The following is a 23,501-nucleotide window of genomic DNA, read 5'->3' as shown; positions in this document are numbered from 1 at the left end:
TCAAAACATTTCCTCCACCTGTAAATATATAGCATGCCCGTGCTATATCCCATTTTCCAGGGATGTGTGGTTATAAAGGAAAGACCCACTTAAAATGCTCTTGATGCAGCCAGGGCAGCCCTTGTTTATAAATAGCAGCTGTGTTTAACTTTTTCTGGATACAGTTAATACCCACTGAGCCATTCTTTTTGCCTTTTTTTGTAAATTTTGTCACAGCAATCTGGATTTAATGTTGCTCTAATCTCACATTGTAATGTAACCACAAAGAAATTATTCTCACACCGGTCTACAGAGAATCTGTGCTAATGCCATTAAAATGTGCTTACCGAATCAAAACAAATGCAGAATTAGCATATGGAAACTGTGTTTATGTGATTATAATGCTTCAGCAATATTAGATTACTGTAGGAAGCAACTAATCCAAACCTAGGGGGACTTCCCATTACAAGGCCATTAAAATGACACAATGACTGAAGCACACGTTTCAGATGGGAAAAGCAGAAACATAAATCTTGTCATCAGTATTCAGGCAAAACCTCTACTGAACTCAGTGGAGATTTTACCAGAGCCACGAATGCAGTACCATGACCTTCTTAGTAGAAAGTCTCTTTTCTCTTAACAGTACCTTTAGGAAAAAACGTTTATTTCACCAGGATTTGATAGTTGGCTAATTGTGAGAGTTGTATTTTATGCACCATACAGTTGGTGGTTATAAAGAATTGTCCAGAGTTTATTACAGAAATGATGAGGTAGTGATTCACAGCTTTTGTGAAATAATGCAAGTTTTAGTTATATCTTAAAGCAGTTTTCTCATTTTTTTAGTGTGAATTTGTAATTTTTAGAAATAAATATAATTTCTTTCTTTCTTTCTTTATACAGCACCCAGAGCTGAGAAGTCTTGGTCTGTGCAGGAGCTCCTTGGCAATACCACCACATAAATTAGCAATTTCCAAAACCAAAGTAGCTGTTATTTCCAGATATGAACCTACCTATTTATCTTCTGTTATAGGAATCAGCACATTTTCCCATCCCCTCAGACTGGGTTATGATTAAAGAAATATAATTCACATAACCTATATAGAGCCATCTGAAATATATTTGTCTTGTTCTGGATTGTTTCTTGGCTCACTCCTTAGTCCATGGAAGGACGTTAATATTACAGAATGTGACTTGTCCTGGCCTATTACAGGCATTTAAAATAAGATGCATGAATTGCCTATAGATATGTCCTTCCATCTCCACTATGAAAGTGGCCTAGATGATTGTTCTGTAGTAGACGTACATCATTTAAATGGCTAAATGAGGTGATATGAATTCCTTGGTGTATGAAAGAAGAAACTTTTTTGAAACAAAGTTTTGTGTAAAACATGGTGTACAAATCATAAGTATACCACATAAACAGTGATTCCTGTAGTAACATATGCATGCTTAAATTAAGTAGGAATCCTTATTCCATTTGAAAGCTATTTGCACCTAAAATCTGTTTAAAAATGCATAATTCTGATTCCATCAAGTGAATCTTACTAGGAATAATGTGTCATAGCATAATCAGGGCAGGCTCTTTATGTGAATGACAGTGGGAAAGATATCAGGACAGTGGTTTCAAAAATCCAGTCACAGGTTGTTGACTGTCTTTTATTTTTTATACTTCTTTTATTAAGAATGGTGGGTGTTTAAAACTGTGTTAGTAAGCAAGAGCAGGGATTAATGTTAATATATTTTTCGTGAAGATAAAATTAGGCCTACTTTAAATTTTGTTTATGTAGGTTTCAATTTTTTGTGATGCTTCTTATATTTATAAAAAATCCTTGGTCTCAGTCTAAAGGTTCTGTAAATTCTGTATGTGAGCTGTAATCTGAAATCTGGAGTTTAAAAATCAACAGGTTAGTGTCTGCTACTAGAGAAACTGGCACAGGAACTGGTAATTGATTTGTGTCAAGCTTTATCAAAAGAAATTGAATACTTCTCTATATAATTGTATATAGGTTCAGTTTGCTAACTTAATAAATGGACTGGAAAATTGTTAGTGAACATGGGGAAAGAGAAGTGTGAATCCAGTGTACAAGGTAGTTATCACTCTCTGCTGTCAGGGTTTTACTGAATGACAGAGTGTAGACATTTAAGATTAAAAAAAAGGGGGAGGGGGGGCAAAAGATATAAATCAAAGGTAATGCTTAGAATTATGTCAGTTGCTTTGTTGTGCATATTAGAATGACTCAGATCATTGAACTTTCTCCAAAATAGTGGGTTGCTCTAGTTAGAGCACCAGCCTTCTTCAAGGATGGAATTAATGACTGCTTAATTGAATTGCAGCTAGGAGCAGTTTCTGACTAAGACAGGTATTTTGCTTTTAATTATTTGCTCAGGAATAATATTTTCTGAAATCATGCACTTGTTAATTTGTTTGGAAGAAAAATAAATCATCCTATTAATCAGCCAGCAGTCTGTTCTGTGAGAGTAATTACTCTTCTACCTTTTCAAACAAGTTAACATGCTAGTTCAGGAGTAAAATTCCTAAAAGAACAGTTCTTCCTAGGTCTGCTTTTACACAAGGCAAACAAACATAGTAAGTCAATAATTTCTCTTTTTTATGGATGGCCAACTCTTCATATTGCCATGAGCACCAGCACGACAGACTCCGCTGGGCAGGCAATAGGTGGCTTTTCCAGGGGCTGGGTCACTTTATTACATTGGTGCTCTGACAGTGACTGCTTCTCATGAGATCAAAGTATCCCCAAAGAGATCTTGATGTTCCTGTGTGCCCTTTGATATGTAGAGTTCAGTGCCCTTCAGATTTCAGTTTTTCTGTCATCCTGGTAGATTAACTTCAGCAGTTAAAAGGAAAATGTCCTCTGAGGGCTTTACCAGTAACAAACCCATGTTTATGACATTATTCACTAAAAGGGATGCAGAAATGGGAAAGACCTCTCTCTTTAATCAATAATGCATGCTCTAGTTAGTCCTTTCCTCTGGACATGATTAAACATGTATTTTGTTTCATAACTGATGATTTTGGTTGACTAGGGATTTTAACTATATGTCCTCAAGCCTTTGTGACTAGCATCTGGAAGATCTAACATGAACTGGTTAGTCAGGACTACCCCCACTCCCAAAAGGAAAAAAAAAAGAAAAACAACAAAATCCCAGTGGAGAGAGCTGCAGTTAATTCTAACCTGCAGTGAGTTAGTTCAAACTGGCACAGGGCCTTTGACATGAGCCAGCTGCAGACTGTAGCCTCAGTGTTTGTCGTTGTTTGAATCAGTTTTGAGAAGTAACATTGTTTCATTGATGCTAAAGCTGAATTAAAAAGTGTCTGAGATGCTGAGCCGCATATAAGTTGTTAGATTTAGGTCTGGTCTACTGTTCTTAACTGTTCTTAAATATTTTCCCGCTGCAGCACATTGGCTTCTCCATCTCGATTGTGGGCCATGCTTTATCTTTGTGGCTGTTGTCAGCCTTAGAGGAGCGGTCCTGGGCTGTTCCAGACCTCCAGAACACAGCTGGCAGGAGAACCTGAGCCCTGCTGAAGCCAGAGGTGCAAAATATCACTCCCGCCCTTGCATTCCACATAGAGAGGAGCAGACAAGGTGCCCAAACACAGACAGCTTCCTCGGCAAGTGACAGGGACAATGAGTCTTGGAGGCCAGAGATAGATATACTGAACATACCAGTAAGGAGTATTCAGTCTTGGTACCACGTGTGTTCTGAAGTGTGGCTGAAGCTGACAAAATTTGACAGCTGCTGAAGAGCAAAAAATCCTAAATGAACATACAGTGGTTTTATTAAATAGGAAACATTTATCTTAATGTGATACTGACTGCAGCACAATAAATGATGACAATTTCCATGTACTGGAATGTGATGTGTTTATATTGCTGGAGTACTGGTACAAGCACAGTTTAGTAAAATAAATGCCTTGTATTTCATATTGACCACCCTGCTGCAAGTAGCTTTTGGAAACATCCCAGTGAACATACACAGAGTGTAGGTACATGTGCAAGAGCGAGGAAGGATTTCAGAAATTGCCTGAGAAAATGCTGCTCTTTCTGAAATGTTTTTGTTTCCTTTCTTCTTCCTTCCCAGACTCATTTAGGATTTGGTTTTGGTTTTGGTTTTGGTTTTTTTTTTGTTCTCTTTGTTGAAGAAAAATGCCTTCCTTGAGCGGAAAAGTGCAGACTGTCCTGGGCCCTGTGGAGCCAGACTGTCTTGGCTACACGTTGACTCATGAACACTTGACTATGAACTACAGCAGCTGCTTTTGTCCGCCTTCTCCAGGCCAAGAACCTTTGTCTAATGGGCCCATTGAGATGAAGAACTTGTTTTGGATTAAGCAAAATCCTTACAGCCATAAAGAAAACCTTCTTTTGTATCAGGAAACAGATGCTGTGAGGGAGGAGCTGCTGCATTTTAAAGCAGCGGGTGGTGGGACGATTGTGGAAAACACAACTACAGGAATTGGCCGGGATATGAATACTTTGAAGAAACTAGCTGAAGAAACTGGAGTTCATATTATTGCTGGTGCTGGGTTTTACGTGGATTCCACTCACTCTTCTCAAACACAGGCCATGACAGTGGAGCAGGTAAGTCTTAACCATTGCTTCAGTGCCTCTGTCCTGTGAATTATCCCTGGGTAAGCCAAAGTTGAAGAGAAGTTCCAGTGGAATAGATGAAATAGAGAGGTGCTCAGCATAGAAAATGGGAACAGCATTACTGCTTATGTGTAATAGCTGCAGCAGCACTAATTTTGTGTGCTTGGGTTATCTGTCAGAATTTCCAGTTCTTAAGCTCCATTTTCTCTAAGGGATTTGTTATAATGCAGCAGTAAAAGGAAAATATTTCATGTGTGGACATTTGATATCTTGAGTTTTTTGCTATTTTTTAAGGAAGGAGTTTATCCTTCCTAGCTATTTTCTCACTTTTTCCAGCTAATTGCTTCCCAATGAGTTTACCCAGCATTCTTGTAAAAAGCATAAATAATTGCAATATTTATAGGACAGTTGTAAATCATTGCTCTATTCAGGCTGTGTGTTATAGCTCTCTTCTCTATAATTTGTCCAGGCTTTTCAGGGCATAGTCTACATCAGACTGTTTGTACGGTGACTAAGACAATATGTTAATAATAACTGAGTTCCCCAGATATTCCTGTAATAATAAATATTAATCTTTTATTAAGAAACTCTGGTGATGAGGAGAAGAGGGAATGGAACTCTCCAAGGTAGGAAGATGTGAATGTGTATGAATAGAGCTGACTTTTTTTTTTTTTTTAATATGTCACATTTTACAAATTAGTCAGAACTTTAAAAATCAATGGTCAAAACTTGAGCAGTACAGCCAATAAAACTGGACCCAAGCTGGCCCAAACTGCACACAAGAGTACTGCTTTTCCTAAATGTTCTTGCATTGCTTGAAATACAAATAGATACAAATAGCATGGACACAAATAGACTTCTCAAGGCAAAGATTTGCTTTGTGTTTGGTGGACTGATGGAAACCCAGATTTTCTGTACTCGGCGCTTAGAAGGTAGACCATCATCAGTGCCATTTTGTGCTCTCAATTCTGAATGTTTGCTTAAGATACATGGCCTATTCTGGGAAAGAAGAGCTAAAGTTTTTTTAACAAACTAGATTTATTAAGATATTCTGATATTTTATGTCTATACATGCTCTAAAGCAGGCTAATTTTGATCCTGTAAATTTGTCAAATGAGTTTTGTTTTTGTAGTTCTGAAATCAGTAGAGCTCCTGTTTTACATTGGCATTCCCATAAGCAGGTTTTGCCTTAAACTTGTCTCTTCAGGATGTTTGCCAGACTTTCTCCCTTCGCTGTCTGAATGACAAGGTTTCCATATTCTCTGATCTCTTGTTTTGCAAAAATTACATTGAATTGTGTCTGGAGCCAATTCAGGAGTGCAAAGCAAAGGGTTTGAAATAAACTAAGTTTTTTTATTTTTTTTTTTTTAAGAGAACTTAATGTCTGCATAAATCAGAGTTCATGTTGCATGTAGACCAGCTTTCTTGGCAAACCTGGATAAATGTGTGACTGGATGATGTTAAATTGATTTGATTCTGTGTTTATTTTGGTCTTACTGAATGGCTAGCATAACATTAGTTGACAGAAACCAGATTTTAACTACAGTGTTTTCATACACACAGCTGTTAATTAAATAAGTTCAGAAAGACCTTGGGAGTACAACTAGCCCAGCATCCATAGGCCAAATTTGATGCTACTTAACACAAATAGTAATAATAACCAAAGATCTCATTTTCCTGTTCTCTAGCTGACAGAGATTATTGTTGATGAGGTACTCAAAGGAGCAGATGGGACTAATATCAAGTGTGGTGTGGTGGGAGAAATAGGTTGCTCCTGGCCTTTGACTCCGAGTGAGCACAGAGTGCTTCAGGCAACAGCACAGGCTCAGGCACAGCTTGGGTGCCCTGTTATCATCCATCCTGGCAGGAACAGCGACTCCCCTTTCCAGATTCTGCGCATTCTGCAGGAAGCTGGGGCTGATGCTTCAAAGACAGTCATGTCTCACCTCGACAGGTAAGGAGACTATTCTGCTGTGCTTCCTGCAGAATTGCCACAACTCAATGGGATTTTGCAGAACTATACTGGGAAAAGTTGACATAGAGTGTTATCCTCAAGTTTATTGACTTAAAAATAAGTGCTTTTGTAGAGCTTGATCTGCCTCCAGCACTTCAGTCAGGATCAGCTTTTAGATTCACATCGATAAGAGATTTTGGTATTTTAAATGCTGTTTTTGAAAGCCTGGCAGAGGGATTAGGAATAACCATAGCCACATTTAGAAATTGGGAATTCCATTAATTTGTATCCCCGCACAAAGCCCTGTATTTACAAAGCATTGGACACTAAGTTCTCGCTAAATCGGGTTGGACGTTGCTGGGCTTTCAGTATTTTTGAAAACTGGGTCACTCTTAATGGCCTTGCCAGAATCTCACAGAAGCTAATGGAGATTTCCTTGATTTGGCTGGAGTCTGGATCAAAGCAAAAGACAGGGTTTTAATGTTCTACTACCAGACAGAGGAAATACTGCTTAAAAAAAATAATTATGTTTCTTATAGTTCATAGCATAGACCAGATAGTTGACTTTTAGTTTCCACGAGAACAAAAGCCAGGAGCTCCACATGAGGCATGGGGAGAAATTGGGTTGCTTTTCTGTCTCCAGCTTAGAAATACAGCCTCTATTACCAAATCAGTTTTGTATGACCTCGTGTTGCTCGTGGTGAGCTGGAGTATGTTCAAGCATTGATTAGTTTGGCCAGTTGCTGAATAATGGGGACTATTTGTGGTCATATGATTCTCAGCAATTGGATTGTTTGCCCTCAGTGTGAATGTAATATAGGCAACAGCACTGTGCTCCAAATTTCTCATGGTTACAGACTCTTAAGGGCTTGCAAATCAGGCTACAAGTGTTAGTCATTCACAGAGCTCCTTGTTTTACTTGAGGATTTTAGGAGCATAAAATTAATACCATTAAATTATATTTGAATATTTATAAATCACTTCCCTTTTTTATTTACCTGCCTTCCACTGTATCTATAGCTGTACTTTCCACCCCTTTTTGAGGAAAAACTGGTTACTTAAATATTTTTATGAAAGAGGACTGAGCAAGCTGCAGGCATCAGTAATTACATAGCCATTTTTATACAACATATGCATACAATTATGGCTTTTTACCTCTTATACACTGTTGTAAATTGTTGAATTAAGTAATTAACTGATGGAAATTAAGCAATATAAGTAGGAAAACAGAGGTGCAGTTTCAGTAACAGCCACTGATGCACAATATGACATTTCCTTTTATCTCTATCATTACTTTCACACATTCAGGTTGGCACTTGCTATAACATAAACTACTGTGAAGTTTGGCTTTGCAATGTGCATTTAACATTTTAAGTCTCCTTCAGTAAGAAAAATCCATGTGGGAGCATCCCAGTCCCTTAAATGTGAGATAAATTTGTACATAGCTCCATATTTCATGTCTGCATTTCACATCGACAGAATGGTAGTTTTTCAGTGGATTTACAATTAAATAATAAAACTAAAATGCTAGCTATCACGTTTTGCAATTTAGCACCTTAAAACAAAAGGTAGCAGGTATCCATAGTGGAACCACAGTGTACTAAAAGGCTGGAAGCAAAATCTATTGCACTTTGGCTTTAGCCATTTGTTAGGGTTTAAGGTTATAAAGGAGATCAACATCTTAACTCACTTGAGTAGCATTAGTTAGAAGACAAACAGCAGCTCTTGTGAATTTGGGGCACATAATGGTTTGGTATCTGTCCCCTTGGTATTTATGGCTGAGGTCCAAATTACAGGGTGCTTCACCATGTCCCTCCTCCTTTTCCCTGAGCTCCATGAGGGCTGTTCAGGGACACTGTTGCCCAAACACACAATTCTGGCTCAGAGATCAGCAATTTGAACTGGGAAATGCTGATGTTACATCCTTGTGGCTCACAGTGGGACCCAGTGGCTGAGGAAACTAAGTTCTCTGGCTTTTCATTGGGATAGAATACCCCAGATCATGACACTAAAAATAGTTTTCAAAATAAACTGTTCAGGCTGTGATTTTGAAATAGATTGTTGGGTGTTTTTGCCACCTGCACACGATTGAATACTCTTGGCGATTGTCTCCCTGTGAACCGAGCAGGGCTGGATCTAAAATAATCTGTTCTTTTGCTCTGCACTTTGAGAACTCATTTGGTGATAAATGTTCAGTCTCTGGAAACTGTAACATTTATTTTAAAATAACATTTTTTATTAATTACAGTTGGCAAGTCTTACACTCTTGCTGATGGCAGACTTGTTTGAACATGGATTTTCTCTCTCTCAACCCATCTGTTCCTCCTACTTGATCTGTTGTTAAGTCATAATATTGAAATTGTGACATCAGTCATTTCCATAGCAACAGACTGTGATGTAATTGTATAAAGTAAAACTGCTTTGTGACATCAATATCTGCAATACTTAAAAAATCCTCCAACAAACTACTACTGTTTTGGTTAACTGTGCTGCTCTTGTGGAAAATTGGTTTCTTCTTAAAAAAAAAGAAAAAACAGTGTAGCAGTTATAAAGATTAAATCGTATCATTTGAGTGTTTTTGTTTTTCTTTGGACAGCTTATACACTTGGTAAAAATGGTTCAAAGAAAACCCAAAATATTCCAGAGAGCTCTTATTTTTGTTGCTGTTCTTTTCCAAATGAATGAGAGGTGTTAGAAACTTTGTTCCTTCACTTTCCAAATCTGCTGCAAAGCCCATGTCCCAGATATTCACAGTGCCATTATGTATTTTGGTGAGAGTGTTTCCTTAAGGTGTTCTGGCCAGATCCCAGTGCAGACAATGATATATATTGCTGCTGTTGTAATGGCAATCTAGAAACATCACTGTACAGAGTAGAAACTAAAGACAAAGTTGTATTTTACTGGTGTGTGATGGATGGTACAAGCCCTGGATGAAGCTGTCTCCTGTAACTCTTTTGGGAAAGTAAATCTATCTCATGTAAGTAATCCATTGCCATTTTTGTTTTTTTTTTTTAGTATCACTATGAATTCGCCTCCTCCTTAAATGTCCTTCCTTGTTAGGTTGTCAGTTGAGAGGGTTAATGATATCAAAAGTAACTTTCCTGTTTCTGTTTAAAGAGTATTGTAGAGGTTTTCATTATTTCATGGGGAAAGAGTTGGTTTTGTTTTGTTTTTCTTTAATGCATGAAATCCCAGATGAATGTAAGAAGGACAATGCTGTGTATCATCTTAAGTTGCATGTGTCAAACAGGAGTCCTGTTTTTCAAATGGGTGAATTAGATTATTTTTTTCCTTGCAAGTAGGTCACAAAATTCCTGCCCTCATACCATAAGATCTTTTATTCCTGTTACAGTGCTGACTCTGTGTTATATATGTTCTGCAGGACCATATTTGATAAAAAGAAACTTCTCGAATTTGCTAAACTTGGATGTTACTTAGAGTATGACTTATTTGGTACAGAATTCCTTCATTACCAGTTCCATCCAGATATTGACATGCCGAGCGACAACGAAAGAATTGCAAGGTATCTGCTGTCATGCAGTTTTATCTATAGCATGGCCATTGATAAAAAGGTGTTACTGATACTTGTTTTAATACCATCACAGAGTGATTCTGCTTGTTCAAAATAGTCTGTCATACTGAAATAATGCCATTTTCCCCTGCTACTGTCACGCCATTAGAGCAGCATGTATAATTTCTTCTGTCTGAGAGGAGGATGCAGAATGATAGTGTTGTAGGAAGTTACTTGAGAAGATCAAGAGCTTTCTAATTTCATTCTCTGTCCTAATTCCATGCTGATCTGGTCAAATTTATGCAGTCTGTAAAAAGGAAAAGGCTGGAAATACTGCATTTATGTTAGGATTAAGTACTGTTTGAAACATAGTATTGGAAACCTAGTGCTGCTACTAAATGTCATCTGAGCCTGTTGTATCTCTTCACTGGTTTGCTAACCCAGCAAAACTCATTGGTTGTTTTGGATGGATTTGTGCTTCCATCCTGAAAAACTGCCTTTTTTCTTCCAAGCACTTTATCACTTTTCGTCCCTATGTCCTTTTGCCCTTTCTCTGTTTTGAAGAATGTGATTCCTGTCTCCTTAGAACTCCCATTTTCCTCACACTCACTCATAGTGTGAAAATATTGGCCCCACTGGCAGGATACCTCTTCTCTGCTTCTCATCAGCACCTGCAGTCTCAGCTCAGCTGCACAGCAAATCTGTTGTGCTGTGCTAACACAAAGTTTTGCCAAGGAGATACATTCTGTACAGAAACTGTCTGAGAGAAGGTAGGATCAGCTGGGAATGGACACCTCACTCTCCCACTCCATCTGGAGGTGTGATGTTGCCATGCTGTTTGTCCACAGTGTTTGTGAGCAGTGAAGTGGCAGGTGTCTGAGGGGTGGGTTGCCATCCTGCCTGTGCCTTTTTACCTTCCAGAGTAACAGACAGTTTTTTCGCTGTCTTTGATGAGAAAGATTTTATGATTGCTGATCACTAATGAAGTAACTTCTAGCTTTCCCTTACATCTCAGACATAGCTTCCCTCCCCCTCATTGTCAGATTAATCTTGAAACTAATCTATTTTCAAACTGTTCTCTCCTAAGAAGGTGCTGTGGTTATTCTTCCACCCTCCCAAGCATTTGCTGCTGCTTTTCACACTAGAAATTGTTTCTCTCTTAACAGTGCTCTCAGTCTTGCACTCAGTAGTATTTTAAGCTGTTGCAAGGAATCCACAGTTTTCACATTTACAATGAGTAAAGTTGCTCTCTGCTGTGCCTCCTGCCTTCTCCTGGGCCATGGAAAGTCAGCATCTGCAGAAGCACTGGGGAATATATAGAGAGGCTGTTGGACTAGCCTTGGTTAACAAGTGCATGTTCAGCCGTGGCAGAGTTTTCATTCCAGCCATGATACTTGCTCAGCCGCTGTTGTCTCCTAAAACTCTCTAGTGTCTGAGGTGTTTCTTGCAACAGGCTGTTCATAGGAAGAAAAGATGAAAGGTTTGTCTTCTCATTGCACAGTGTGAGTATGTGTATTTGAGTTATATCGACGTAGCCACTGTGGAATAAGGATGGCTGGGGAGATCTCCTAAGGGTTTTGTTTTGTCAAACAGCACCACAGAGGTAGAAATCAGATGGACCTCTAAATGAAAATACTCAAAGGAAAATACTTATTCACATCTTTTCTGCTCAAGACGCAAACTTCTGTAATCATAATGTACCTACTTGACACAGTTTAGCTGTCTGTGTACTTCAGCAGTTTGGCTACAGTCTACTGCCAGTGCAAGCAAAACACTGACTTTTGTTCTGGGGCAGTTTGGAGTCAGAAGCAGGTACTAACTAAATATAGAGGAATGAGCAAAAAGGAGCAATGATTACAGAATGGAAAGGACATATGCCTCCCCAGCCCATGAAATTAGTCCAGTATTAAAAGAGGTGACTCTAATAATGTTTGACTAGCAAAAACTCAGTCCTCCCAGTGCCATTACGCTTATTTTCTGGTTGGTTTGTGTTCTCTCTATTTCAGGCTGGAGGAGATCCTTGTGATGTCATAAGACTATGGTTTATGTAGTGTTATGCACCGTATGGCACAATGTATGGTGGGTTTTTTGAAAAACAGTAACATTTTACCAAATTCTATTCTCTTTGCCTTCTTTCTGCTGCCCATGCTGAGTAGGTCCTGCTACATGGATCTCCTTGTAACTACTTGTAATAAAAACTGTCACTAAGGGCTTTCAGATACAGTGTGGGTACTTGTAAGGCTGGTTGTTTTTTTGTGAATCAAAGCATTGCCAGGAAGGTAAGGATTTGAATTTCACTGTGCTGGCAAGTGATGGATTTGGAGGCCTTCATGAGGAATGAGCACTTTCCAGGGCTGGTCTGTCAGTCCCTGCCACTTAAATGCTGCAGTCCTCTGCCAAACTAAGTGGAAGCTTACTGAGAAACTTAACAGTCATGCAATAAAGGAGTGTAGATATCCACAAAATATAAATGCTAAAAAATTAGCTGATAAGGGAGTAAGGCTATCTCAATGAAACATGGAACAAAAGGACTTGTAGCAGTCCTGCTACAAGAGTGTGACTACAAGGATTACTTCTTTTTCCAATCTGACTTATTTTGCCAAGGTTGTTGTTTAGCTGCACTACCATATTAATTAATGCCTTATATTTCCTGGCATGTGCTAATGCAGTGCCATGCCAGTTGTGTTTATCTTCTTTAATGAACATCTTTGAAGTGTGTTTTGATGATAACTGTCTATATGGAGTACGATACTGGCAACTTCAAGTTTTTATTAACCTGCTTTGCTAAATGGGATTCAACTGAAGATATGAAAGTATTCATGTAATTGAGCCAGGCTCCTTTAAAGACCTGTCAAACACAAAGTCTGGTCATTAGCAAATGTAATGGGACCAGCTTTGTGACAGTAGCAAGAAGTAACCTGCTGAGAAGGAATTTATGTAGGAAATTATTATTTACTAATTTATAGAAAACCTGTGTCCCATGCATGGTGACGTTGAAGTTCTTGCATTCTGCTGTACACTTAATGGGTCTGGAAATGCAAAATCATGTGCCAAAAAGAGAGAGTTTTACTTCTCCATTTTTATGTGTGTGGTGTTTTCGGAGGTGGGGTATTTTTCACGCAATAAAAAATGCATTTTATTTTCAGGTAAATGTAAGGGGTATATCCTCTGGGCACCTAAGTATTTTCTATTATAATAAGGTCCAGCTGTACAGTGATGTAAGAAATGTAAATCCAGATGGCTTCTGTGCTGTTGCAGTGAGAGCTTTCACTGACAGGGATGCTTCTAACTTTTGCAGGATTCGTATGCTGATTGATGAAGGCTATGAAGACAGAATTCTGATGGCTCATGATGTGCACACCAAGAACAGGTTGTTGAAATATGGAGGTCATGGATATTCACATATCTTTAAAAATATAGTTCCTAAAATGCTAATTAGAGGCATATCCCAAGATAAAATTGATAAAATACTCCTAGCAAATCCAAAGCGGTGGTTGACTTTTAAGTAGGAATAATGAATAAATATACATGATTTATAAGGAAGCTTGATAAAATTCAGATTTCAGTAGAGCAGACGTTAAAAAAAATTCAAAAAAACTGAAAATTATTAAGTAGATGCAAATAAACTGATAACTTTTCTTTTTAATTAGAATGTCAAAATTGTGTACTGTCTCTACATTTTCTCCCTTCTGAAAGTTTGCTAATTTACTGAATATGAGCCTACCTACGGAATCTTTTCAATTGAAATTTTAAAATAATTGTTTCAAAACCATAATCTAATACTGTTACTTAATGTTACCTCCAAACTACATTTGAAGATTCATCACCTGGACTTGGAAGGAAATTATAGTTTTCAGTTAAATTTCCTCTCTCCAGCAGCTGATTTTAATCCTCGTAATACTGTCAATCTTCTCATTATCCTCATATTCTTTAAGTAATACTTGATAAAAGGCCTGGAAGTTTTAATTAGCCTCCACAGACAAGAGAAGGCAAGAGGAATCTCAAATGAATCTAAAAATATAATGTTTCTTTCTAGTTTAACAATTTACTTAATTATAACTGAAAATGTAAAAAATAAATGGAAAAATATATTTTTGAATAAAGCTTTTTGATCACCTCCTAAACTATATGCAGTATTATTACAGACGTCTTTTCCTAATTGCATTTGTTTTCTGTCATGAACTTGGAGTCTCACAGCAGTCATGTAAAGCTTGACATGCACCAGCTTCTTTTTGTAAGGATGCAACACCAGCACTCAAAATATATTACATAATACAGTTTTAATGAGTTGTAATAATTATAACAAAGGTTGTGATATAAGTCTTTACAAATCAGTATATCAAGATATGATGAAAAAGGAAGAAATTTTTGCCTTATATGTGGTTTTCACATAAAGTGTGTTCTTTGCTCTTGTCTAACTTTAACCAGGGCAGGTGATTTATCCAAAAAATGGTCTTATCCAATAGCAGTGGTAGCCTGATGTCAGAAACTGCTTCAAATTTGGCCATGTATGTCTCGTAGTACTGAGTTTTACCAATAAAACACCATAGTAAATGCACACTGCTGGTTGTGGATGATCTCTAGCTCTAGGTGCAGGACTGTTGGACACTACATAGGGAATCTCTAGCTACACTGCCTGGGAGTGCACTGGCCAGCAACAGCAACAGTGGAGCGGACAGACAAGTCAGGTACAGGTCTGTTATTAAAATAATTGCCTCGCAGAAATTAAACAGGAGTAACCACCACAATGTACAGATAGAGGCTGGCACTTTGTCATAAGGTAAAAGCATTAACCATCTGGTGAGATAATACACAAGCAGCTGGCAGCACAATGTCCCTTTGTAAACCCTGGATGAGATTGCCAGGCGATCCTCTCAGCCTGGGCTCACTCGGCATTTGTTTTGAATTGGACGACTCAAAACAGAAGGAGTAACATGTTCTGTTCAAGACAAGGTTCATTCATTCAAACGAGATTTTTAGGGAGATGTGAAAAATCTCTATCAGACTTTTGCTGAGTAGCCAGCATAGAACAGCTTTTTCGTCAGAGTGGCAGATGCCTTGGAAATTTTAGTGCAGATAAATCTAAGTTTGTACCCTTATTAGATTAGACAAGGTTGCTTGTGACAGTGTATATGAAATAGCAATGCTAGGGGTAGCCTCTGTTACTGTTCTATGATTTATAGAAATGTTACCTTGATTTTGCCAAAAGGTTAAAAAAATAGCGTAACAAACTATGCTAAAGAAATAAAATAATCTTCTGAAATTTAGGTTTAGAATGGAATCTGCAAGTTTTAATCTGAGAGAAATAGCCTCCCAATCCCAAAACAAACAATAAATCCATGTTCTGAATAAAAAAATTCTGTGGACGTTACTGCTATGACTGATTTAAAACCATTTTTATAACTATGTATCTGTGTTTAGTTTTATTCTCCAAGCCATTAATCCTCTATATGGATTAAGCTTCTTTGAGACTTTATATATTTATATCTCTATCTATATGAATGAGAAAAATAGGTTTCAATACACACTTTTTTTTTTTGCATGTAAATATCTGCTTCATTCTTTGCATATGTGTTATAATTTTTGGTAATGTGCTTCTCTGTGTCCATCTCGTAGGCACACTTTACCACTAACTGGCATTAGTTTCCATGGAAAAGGTCTGTGGGACAGCTTTTTCTCAAGTGTCAGATCTCCCACTCTTCCTCTGTTGGAAAAATCCCACTGACTTCAGTGAGACAAGACAACTAAAGACAATTAAGGTTTTGACCCATTATATTCCTATGAAATTCTAATGGAACATCTGCAGTATATTAATCCGTAACTGCTTCATTAAAAATAGAACCCAGGTACAGACTAAGTGTTAAAAGACTAATGAAGACTAATTGCTGCAAAGAAAACACTCTGCCTTAGTCTGATGGTGTGGATGCTAGGCTTTCTAAGTATTTACACAACTAACCATCAAGAATGGGCCTGTAATAATTGTCTGAATATATATTTACATGGATACAAATTAAAAGCCATATCCCTTTTCCACTACTAGTAATGAGAGTTTTGCCATTTGCTTCAGTGGAATCGGGGATATGGTCCAATAGAGTAGTTTGTCAACTGTTTTATTTTTCAGGGGAAAGTAGTGTTTCTTCCATCTTTCTTTTAAAGGACAGCTAAGGGAAAGACAAAATTTAAATAACTCTCCTGGATTAATTTTATGTTAAAGGTCTAATGTAAACCTACAAAGCAGGAATGTTGAGTTAAGGCTTGAAGCTGATTAGTTTCTAGTTTTGAGTGGAAGGGTAAGAAAAATACAAGGCAAACAATTTCTTTGCAGAGAGAAAGTATATTTTGATTACCTCTTCCTTTAATTGTAAAATCATTCCTCACCACACTATGAGTGGACTCCAAGCATCATTGTTAGCAGGTAAGTCACAAGAACCAAAGCTGAAGTATGGATAAAGCAGCAAGATCATAACACATCAAAGTATCATATACACTGAAGAAATAACTCAGCGTCCTTAGGTGGGCTTTTCTTCTCTATAAAAATTTGCTCTATGTAGAACTTCATTCACATGGACACTAACAATGAGGAAGTATTTGCTTTGGCGGAAGTGGATCGCACATCTGTTTAACTTGGTTTGTGGTTTTTGAACATAAGGTTTCTCTGTGTTGTACAGATGTGAATCAGGTAGCATTCGACTTTTCCCCCCCGCTGCTGAGGTGTTGAGTGTCACTCTCTGCTGGGGTGCTTGTTTCATTGACTTTTGCCACGCAAATCCATCGCTTAGAAGAGCAGGCTTCATTTCTTGACTGGTTTGGTGGGTCTTTTGACTCATTATCAGTCAGCATAAATAATAAATCCAGAAAATGTGCTGTATTTGTTGTTGTTTCCTCCATGTGCTTTTCCTCCATCTAATTTAATGTAAACTTCATCTCCTGGCTCCAAGTGAAGAACCACGCTGTTACTGGCATAGTCGTAGTTCTGATCAGCATCCTGAGCAATTGCACTAGCTCGAACCTACATAAAATACAGAATGACTGGTTAAGAAAACTCAGGCAATTTTTCCTGCCTGATGAAATTAAAGCATATCCTCAAAAATTTTATTCAACATGCATGGGTTGCCACTTTAAACATCTGGCTATGTATATCATAGTTTATTCCTATGGCTATTGCTTTTTTTCTCCTACTGTAGTTCTGAAACTGAGGCAATAATATTCTCCTTTCTCAGTCATCTGATGAATACACAACTGCCTGATCTTGTGTAGATGTCTGGAGCCTTTTAAAAAATATGTGTAAGAATAGCTATAGAGTTGGGAGAACTGGGTCTGATCAGGTGCCAATTTTACATTGGTGTAACTTTTGTATCAGTGGAACAAGTGATTGACAATGGCGAGAATCCACAGGGAGGCCCACAGGGAGCTCCCAAGATGGACTTTTTCCAGAGGCTGTTTATTGTCATACTAAATAATAGGTTCATGCTGAATAAAAGAATACAAGTACACCTTCCTACACACACAAGCAGTCTGGGTTTGGAAAAACTGCTAGCAAACATTTAATTCCACCGTATTTTAAGAGATGCGCTTCTGAAAAATTACAGGCAAGTCACTATTTGCTCTGAGGGGTTTTTGGAATTTACAAGTCATTAAGGGCTTTTCATTTGCAACTTTCCCTTAAACATTACCCCCCCCCCCCCCCCCCCATTTCTCCCTTGGTATTCCACTACTGATTAAATTTAACATTTCTTGCAAACTGGAAGTAATCGGTAATTTCAAGATACATGTTGGTTTCCAGCAATGAACAGCCTGTGCCATTGTAAGTCTCCAAATCATTTATATATCATTTGACTCTGTTTGGTAAAATATTTAAATATGCTTGCATGTGATTTATTTCAGTGTAACACGTCATCTGCTTGTTTCTTGTCTTTGTTCTAGCGTAGTTGCAGAGCAGTAAATGATTTAGTGGCATTGCAAATCTGAACTAAGTAATAATGCATGACTTGGCGACTATATGTGGGATTTTTTCTACTCTGAACTGGAAAAATAGGCTATAAGTCACAATTTTCCATGGATTCCTTTCAAAGTTTACATGATAAATTTCCAAATTAAATTTTCATGTGATACGATTTCACATTAATATTGAAATGTTAAAAAGGAGGGAGTTCTTTTACCATGCAGGATGTTATGGCATTATGCAGCTTAAAAATCACAGTAGGTGGAAATTCTTTATGCATCCTGTAAGAACAGTGAGAAAGGCTGCAAAGGCTTGCAGAGCTGTGACAGGCTGCAAATTTAAACTGATATGTGGCATGATGATAAACCCTGACTATTTCAGGACTTCTTGATCCTGACTTGCCTGGTATTGTTTACAGAGGTGATCTATTTTGCTAGTTTTTTTAAGCAATAATTATTCTAAATACCAGAATAGCAACTGGCAGGGCAAAGTTGAAAGCTGTGGGCCATTAACCCTGTAAAGACCTCCCAGAGAAAATAACGAGCTGAGATGGTTGCTGGCAGTGGAAATGGAAAGGGCAAATGGGCAGGAGTGAAAATGCTACAGACGAAGTAGAAGAACTTTCACAGAGAACTACTATCTTACATAATCGTGAGAAAAATTATTTAAAGAACTTTTTATATTCCCATTTGCTTCCTAATGAAATGCTACTTTGTGGATTTTATACAAATCTCGTGGATGGCAAGGGAGAATTCGAATTACGTCAGTGACTATCCTAAGGGAGTCAGTATGTGGACACTGGCTACAACAGCAATGGATGTTTCATTTTTAAGATTCTACATAATACATATTGGCTGGGGAAAAAAAAAATATTCTGGTTATTGAAAGTCTGGAAACCAAAATGCAGATCTTACTGCCCTGTGTTTACCACCAAAGGTCCTGTATGGTATTCTTAGTGGGTTTACCTTCTTGCTTGGTTAGCCAGAGCAATTTCTTTTTAAAGCCTAGAACAGACTCAAATGAATTCTCAGTGAGTGTATTGCTGCAAGAGAATAAATGTATCTCAAAATTAAAGCGTTATGAGACAATACATTTCACAAGTTCCATGTAAGTTCTTTCATGAAGCTGCACTCTCAGCCTGCACACACATACCTAAGCTGTGTGACCTCAGCACTTCCCTGTTCAAGCCTGATGACAACTAAAGCAGACAATGTGGTAACACTGGGGACCTTGACGTTCCACAAATGTATTGCTGAGGAATGTGGTTTTTTTTCTGTAAGTCATACACTTTTCAATGTTTTGGAATTTTTCATTGTTAGAGAACACTGTATTTATAATGTTGCCTTTGTCACTCCATTTAACTACTTCCAAAATTTCTGAGCTTCCTTACAAACATACATAAAGCCTGTCACATCAGCATCTAGTGTTTCAAGTATAAATCATAATCAATCATTGAGGCATTAAAACTGTGGGTAGATTTTAAACCATTTATATGCAGGTATTTAACTAACTATCTGGTATAGTATATACAAACTGACACTTGGAACCCCTCTTTTGGTGGGCTTTTTCTTTCTTCTTTGACTATGAGTTTAATTTGTCTCATGTCTGGCACTGGAAGTACCTATATTTGGAAATGGATAGACCTCAGTTTCAGTTGAGTATTTGTAGTTGGATGCATCTTTAAAACTACTCCTATGTATATATTTTTCAGGGTTCAGGAAAATAAACACTCTACAACCATTATAAATAGGGATGAAAATAGATCGGTTCTTTAATTCTAAGTAAAATTGTATTCCTGCAGTGAGCAATATTGCTTTTGTAGGAAGACATCAAAGTGACTATATTAGGATGTACTTTGTTTTACTAGTCCTGCTTTATCTGCTGAGACAGTATTTATGGTAGACATTTTCTAATTTAATTAATTGCCGCTGATGTCCTCATTATTTTGTTTTCACAGTCCTTCTGAGGAACCATAAACAAAAGGTTAAGTGGTATATGAGATTAATTTAGTGACCGCCGCCGCTCCCGTGTGCGCTGAGCACAAAGGGCCGCCAGCCGGCCGTGCTCGGCGGGGGAGGAGACGCGCAAACGAAAGGAGCTTTTCCGCGGCCGCCAGGCACGGCGAGGAGGGACACGGCGGGGACACGGGATCCAGGTTCAGGGCTCGGGACACGGGGTCCGGGTTCAGTGCTAGGGACACGGCGGGGAGCCGATCCATCCCCCAGCCCACCCCGCCGGAGGGCGAACAGCGCAGGGAGAGCGGCAGCGCCTGCTCCGGGCTCCCCGAGCGGCCAGCCCGCCCTGCAGCGCCGGGACGGCTCGGGCACCGAGGGACCTGTTGAGCCGCCGGTGCGCGCCGGGGACCTCGCCCTCCGGAGGGAGCTCCGGGCACGCGGGACCGATTTGGCACCTCGCAACTGTCCTTGGGCACCCAAAGCCTTGAGGGATGGCGGTGCCGCCGTAGGAATTACTGCCAGCCCAACAGTGTCTATTAACTATGCACAGAAGAGGCGCAAAATCGCGAAGGACGGATCCCCGGGGGAAATGTAACAGGCACAGCCTCTACGAGCGCAGTGGCTATGTTTATCCTAAGTAAAATGGATGATTCCGCTGTATTTCAGACGGCAGCATCGCAAGACCTTTAATTATTTCCGATGCCTTCATCCTGCCCGGGGGATGCCGACAGACTCGGGTCCTGCCCGGTCTCTCCGGACGCCCGCTGTGCCTCCTGGCAGGGTCCGTCAGCCGGCGCCGGCCCGCCAAGGGCTCAGATCTGCGGGCGCCGAGCTCGCTCTATTACCAGCTCTCCTAACAGGGAGAAGCCTCGCTCCCCTCCGGGGGCTGAGCCTGTCAAACCAGGCTCTCCGCTGCGTGGGAACCGCGTCCCGTGCCGTGGCTGCGTTCCTCCCACCCACCTCACCCTTTCCCCACACAGCACCACCTTCTCCTGAGCTCACCCACCGCCCCTGGACTTTCCCTTCCCCGAGGGAGCGCCGGGCTCTTGCCCCCGCGGGCAGCTCACGCCCTCCCGTCCCGGCAGAGCTGCGGGTAGCGCTCCGCGGCCGGGGCGGCGGCCAGGGGGTGCCGGGAGCCGCTGCGCTCCGACAGCGGGCTGGGAGCGACACCTGCGGAGCGGCTCCCGGAGAGGAGAGCGCGTAGAGTCCGCATTCACCCAGCAGCCCGGGAGGAACACCCGGCCCCTCGGTAGCCTTTGGGCACCCGAGGCCGAGCGGGGCTGTGCTCCCCGCGGGTTCCCCGCCAGCTTCGGAGAGGTGGCCGCCGGTCCCCCTGGTCCCCCTTTCGCGCCGCCCGGGCTCGGGCTCCGCTCTGCCGGCACGCACCCGCGCCGCCTCCAGCGGCCGCCCGGCACCCCTCCCCGCCCGCTTCCCGCCCTTCCCGCGCCGCTCCGCCCGCACGGCGCCCGCTCCCACGGGGAATCCCCTCCGCCCGGGCTCCCGCTGCCCTCCTGTCCCCGGCTGCCCCCGGAGCGGCGCCCACCTGGTTGTTCTTGCAGAGGTCGGCCCACATACTGGTGCCGTCGCCGCCCCGCATGAGCACATGGTATGTGAAGAAGTAGATGCCGGGGATGGAACAGGTGAACTTGCCGGTGGTGGGGTCGTAGTGGTTGCCGAGGTTGGTGACCACGTCGTCGAACTTGAGCACCTCGTAGCCCTCGTGCTGCCGCTTGAGGCCGGCGTAGAAGGCGATTTTGGGGACGGTGCTGTAGGTGGCGGCGCTGATGGCCCCCGCTGCGTTCAGCCCCGGCGCCCCGGGGGGGCCCGGCAGGCCCTGCCGCCCCGGCTCGCCCTTCTCACCCGGCGGCCCCACCGGGCCGGGCGGCCCCGGCTCCCCCGGCGGGCCGCGCGGTCCCGCTTTGCCCGGCCGGCCGGCCTCCCCCTTGGGCCCCTGGATGAAGGTGGGCAGGGACTGCATGAGCCCGCGGTCGGGCGTGGCCGCCGTGCTGGGCGCCTTGGTGCCGCCGTAGGGGTCGCAGACCATGCGGCAGGTGCCCAGCATCTCGTAGTGCGCCGAGGTGCCGGCCGAGCTGACCAGCACCGGGATGAGGATGACCAGCAGCAGCACCATCACCACCCCCAGCGCGCCGGCCGCGATCAGCCGCCGCCTGCTGCCCACCAGCCGGCTCAGCGCAGGGCGATCCTCTTGTCTGCTTTTGGACAAAATCTTGATGGTTGGCGGGGTTCCTCCTCAGAGCCGAAAAAAAGCCGAGCCCGCGCGAGCTCGGCTCCCCTGAGGCTCGGCCGCCCTCCCAAGGGCCGCCGGTGTTGCGGGGGCTCCCGCGGGTCGCGGCGCTCCGCTGCGGCCGCTGCAGCCGCCGGGCGGGCGAGGGAGCGGAGCGGGAGCGGGAGCGGGAGAGGGAGAGCTGCCGCCGCGCCCCGGCCGCCCGCACTTTTATGCTCCCGCTGGCGATCGACTTTTTTTTTTTTTTTTTTTTGCAGGCTGTGCCAGTCCGAGTCAACTTTCCCTGGAACTTGCCTTTCCTCTCGCGATCGCCCCGCTCGCCTCCTCGCTCTCTCTCTCTCTCCCTTCCTCTCTTTTCGCAGAGACGACAGCCCTCAGCGGGGACGCTCCTCCCGGCCTCCCCGGTGCCCGGGTGCTCAGTGACCGCGCCGCCGCGCTGAAGCCGGAGCCGGAGCCGGAGCCGAAGGGAGAGCGGGATCCTGCCCGGGTGCCACCTGCCAGGAGAGGAGGAGGCTGACGAGCGCGCTGGAGCAATTTATAGGCACCCAAAAGCGCAGGGGAAAGGGGAGATGCTTTGGCATCTCATTCCAGCATCTGCTCTGCTCTTCCCACTCACAGAGAGTTTGGCATTACTCTGGCAGTGTGGGAAATATATATTTTTTTCTTTTCTCCCTCCCCCACCCCTCCTGCAAACGGATGAACAGCGAAATCGTGAGCCTCACTCACTAGCTGCATCTTGCGATGACAGCTCTTTCTGAAGCAGACCGAAAGGCAGAGATGTGCTTAGCAGCCTCTGGGTACCCTTCAGGTCACCGATCGAGAATTAAAAGGTCAATCCACCTCCTGCTTAACGCTTCCCTGAGGCTGCTTTGCCATGTTAGCGTTTTCTGGGAAATACCGCTTTAAATACAGGGATGTTTCACCAATAGTCCGAGTAAAAGTTATTTCAAAATATACCTCCCACAATAATAAAGAGTAACGTATCTGGCAATTTCGGATTTCCCTCTTTCTCCTCGTCCCGATTGCAACCATAAAGGCAGAGAAGGAAATAGTTTTTCCCGTGAATTAAAACTGACACGGTAATCCCGGCCACAGTGTTTCGCGGTGCTGAAGCCAGCCGCGGCTTTGCTGGTAAACTGACACTGAGGGAGTGTGCTCCCTTTCGTTTAGCAGCCAAAGAAAAGTCCGGGGTATATGCAAATCGACAGATGCCTAAGACCTGAGAAAAAGATCTCTTTGGCTTAACTCAGGGGCAGCAAAGCATTTATCTTGGAGGTTGCTTTTCTTTTTTCTTTCTTTTTTTTT

General features: G+C 41.8%; 2 protein-coding genes across 3 annotated transcripts; one reads left to right on the top strand and one right to left on the bottom strand.

The window, feature by feature from the left end:
• The first annotated feature begins 4,148 nt into the window (after nt 1–4,148).
• Nucleotides 4,149–13,851, top strand: PTER (phosphotriesterase related). 2 transcript variants are annotated; one of them, XM_062494581.1, is made up of 4 exons: nt 4,149–4,580; nt 6,278–6,543; nt 9,926–10,066; nt 13,353–13,851. In XM_062494581.1, exons 1-4 carry the CDS (start codon nt 4,149–4,151, stop codon nt 13,561–13,563), a joined length of 1,050 nt encoding a protein of 349 aa, XP_062350565.1. In that variant the 3' UTR covers nt 13,564–13,851. The 2 variants fall into 2 exon arrangements, with proteins under 2 accessions (XP_062350565.1, XP_062350573.1); XM_062494589.1 differs by lacking the exon at nt 9,926–10,066.
• Nucleotides 13,852–16,883: 3,032 nt separating this feature from the next.
• Nucleotides 16,884–22,654, bottom strand: C1QL3 (complement C1q like 3). Its single transcript, XM_062494567.1, has 2 exons — nt 21,495–22,654; nt 16,884–17,063 (listed from the first exon to the last, which is right to left on the bottom strand). The coding sequence occupies exons 1-2, from the start codon at nt 22,080–22,082 to the stop codon at nt 16,884–16,886; spliced, it is 768 nt and encodes a 255-aa protein (XP_062350551.1). The 5' UTR covers nt 22,083–22,654.
• Between the last annotated feature and the right edge of the window lie 847 nt (nt 22,655–23,501).

The sequence above is a fragment of the Cinclus cinclus genome, chromosome 1 (genome assembly GCF_963662255.1).
Source record: "Cinclus cinclus chromosome 1, bCinCin1.1, whole genome shotgun sequence".
Lineage (NCBI taxonomy): Eukaryota > Metazoa > Chordata > Aves > Passeriformes > Cinclidae > Cinclus > Cinclus cinclus.
This window is presented reverse-complemented; position numbering and strand designations above follow the sequence as displayed.

Bases quoted from the DNA above. Each gene is read 5' to 3' on its own strand.
- C1QL3 (XM_062494567.1), bottom strand. From the start codon at position 22,082: ATGGTGCTGCTGCTGGTCATCCTCATCCCGGTGCTGGTCAGCTCGGCC. The intron at 17,064-21,494 runs GTGGGCGCCGCT...TATTTTATGTAG, and splicing joins ACCTCTGCAAGAACAACCAG to GTTCGAGCTAGTGCAATTGC.
- PTER (XM_062494581.1), top strand. From the start codon at position 4,149: ATGCCTTCCTTGAGCGGAAAAGTGCAGACTGTCCTGGGCCCTGTGGAG. The intron at 4,581-6,277 runs GTAAGTCTTAAC...CCTGTTCTCTAG, and splicing joins AGGCCATGACAGTGGAGCAG to CTGACAGAGATTATTGTTGA. The intron at 10,067-13,352 runs GTATCTGCTGTC...TAACTTTTGCAG, and splicing joins GACAACGAAAGAATTGCAAG to GATTCGTATGCTGATTGATG.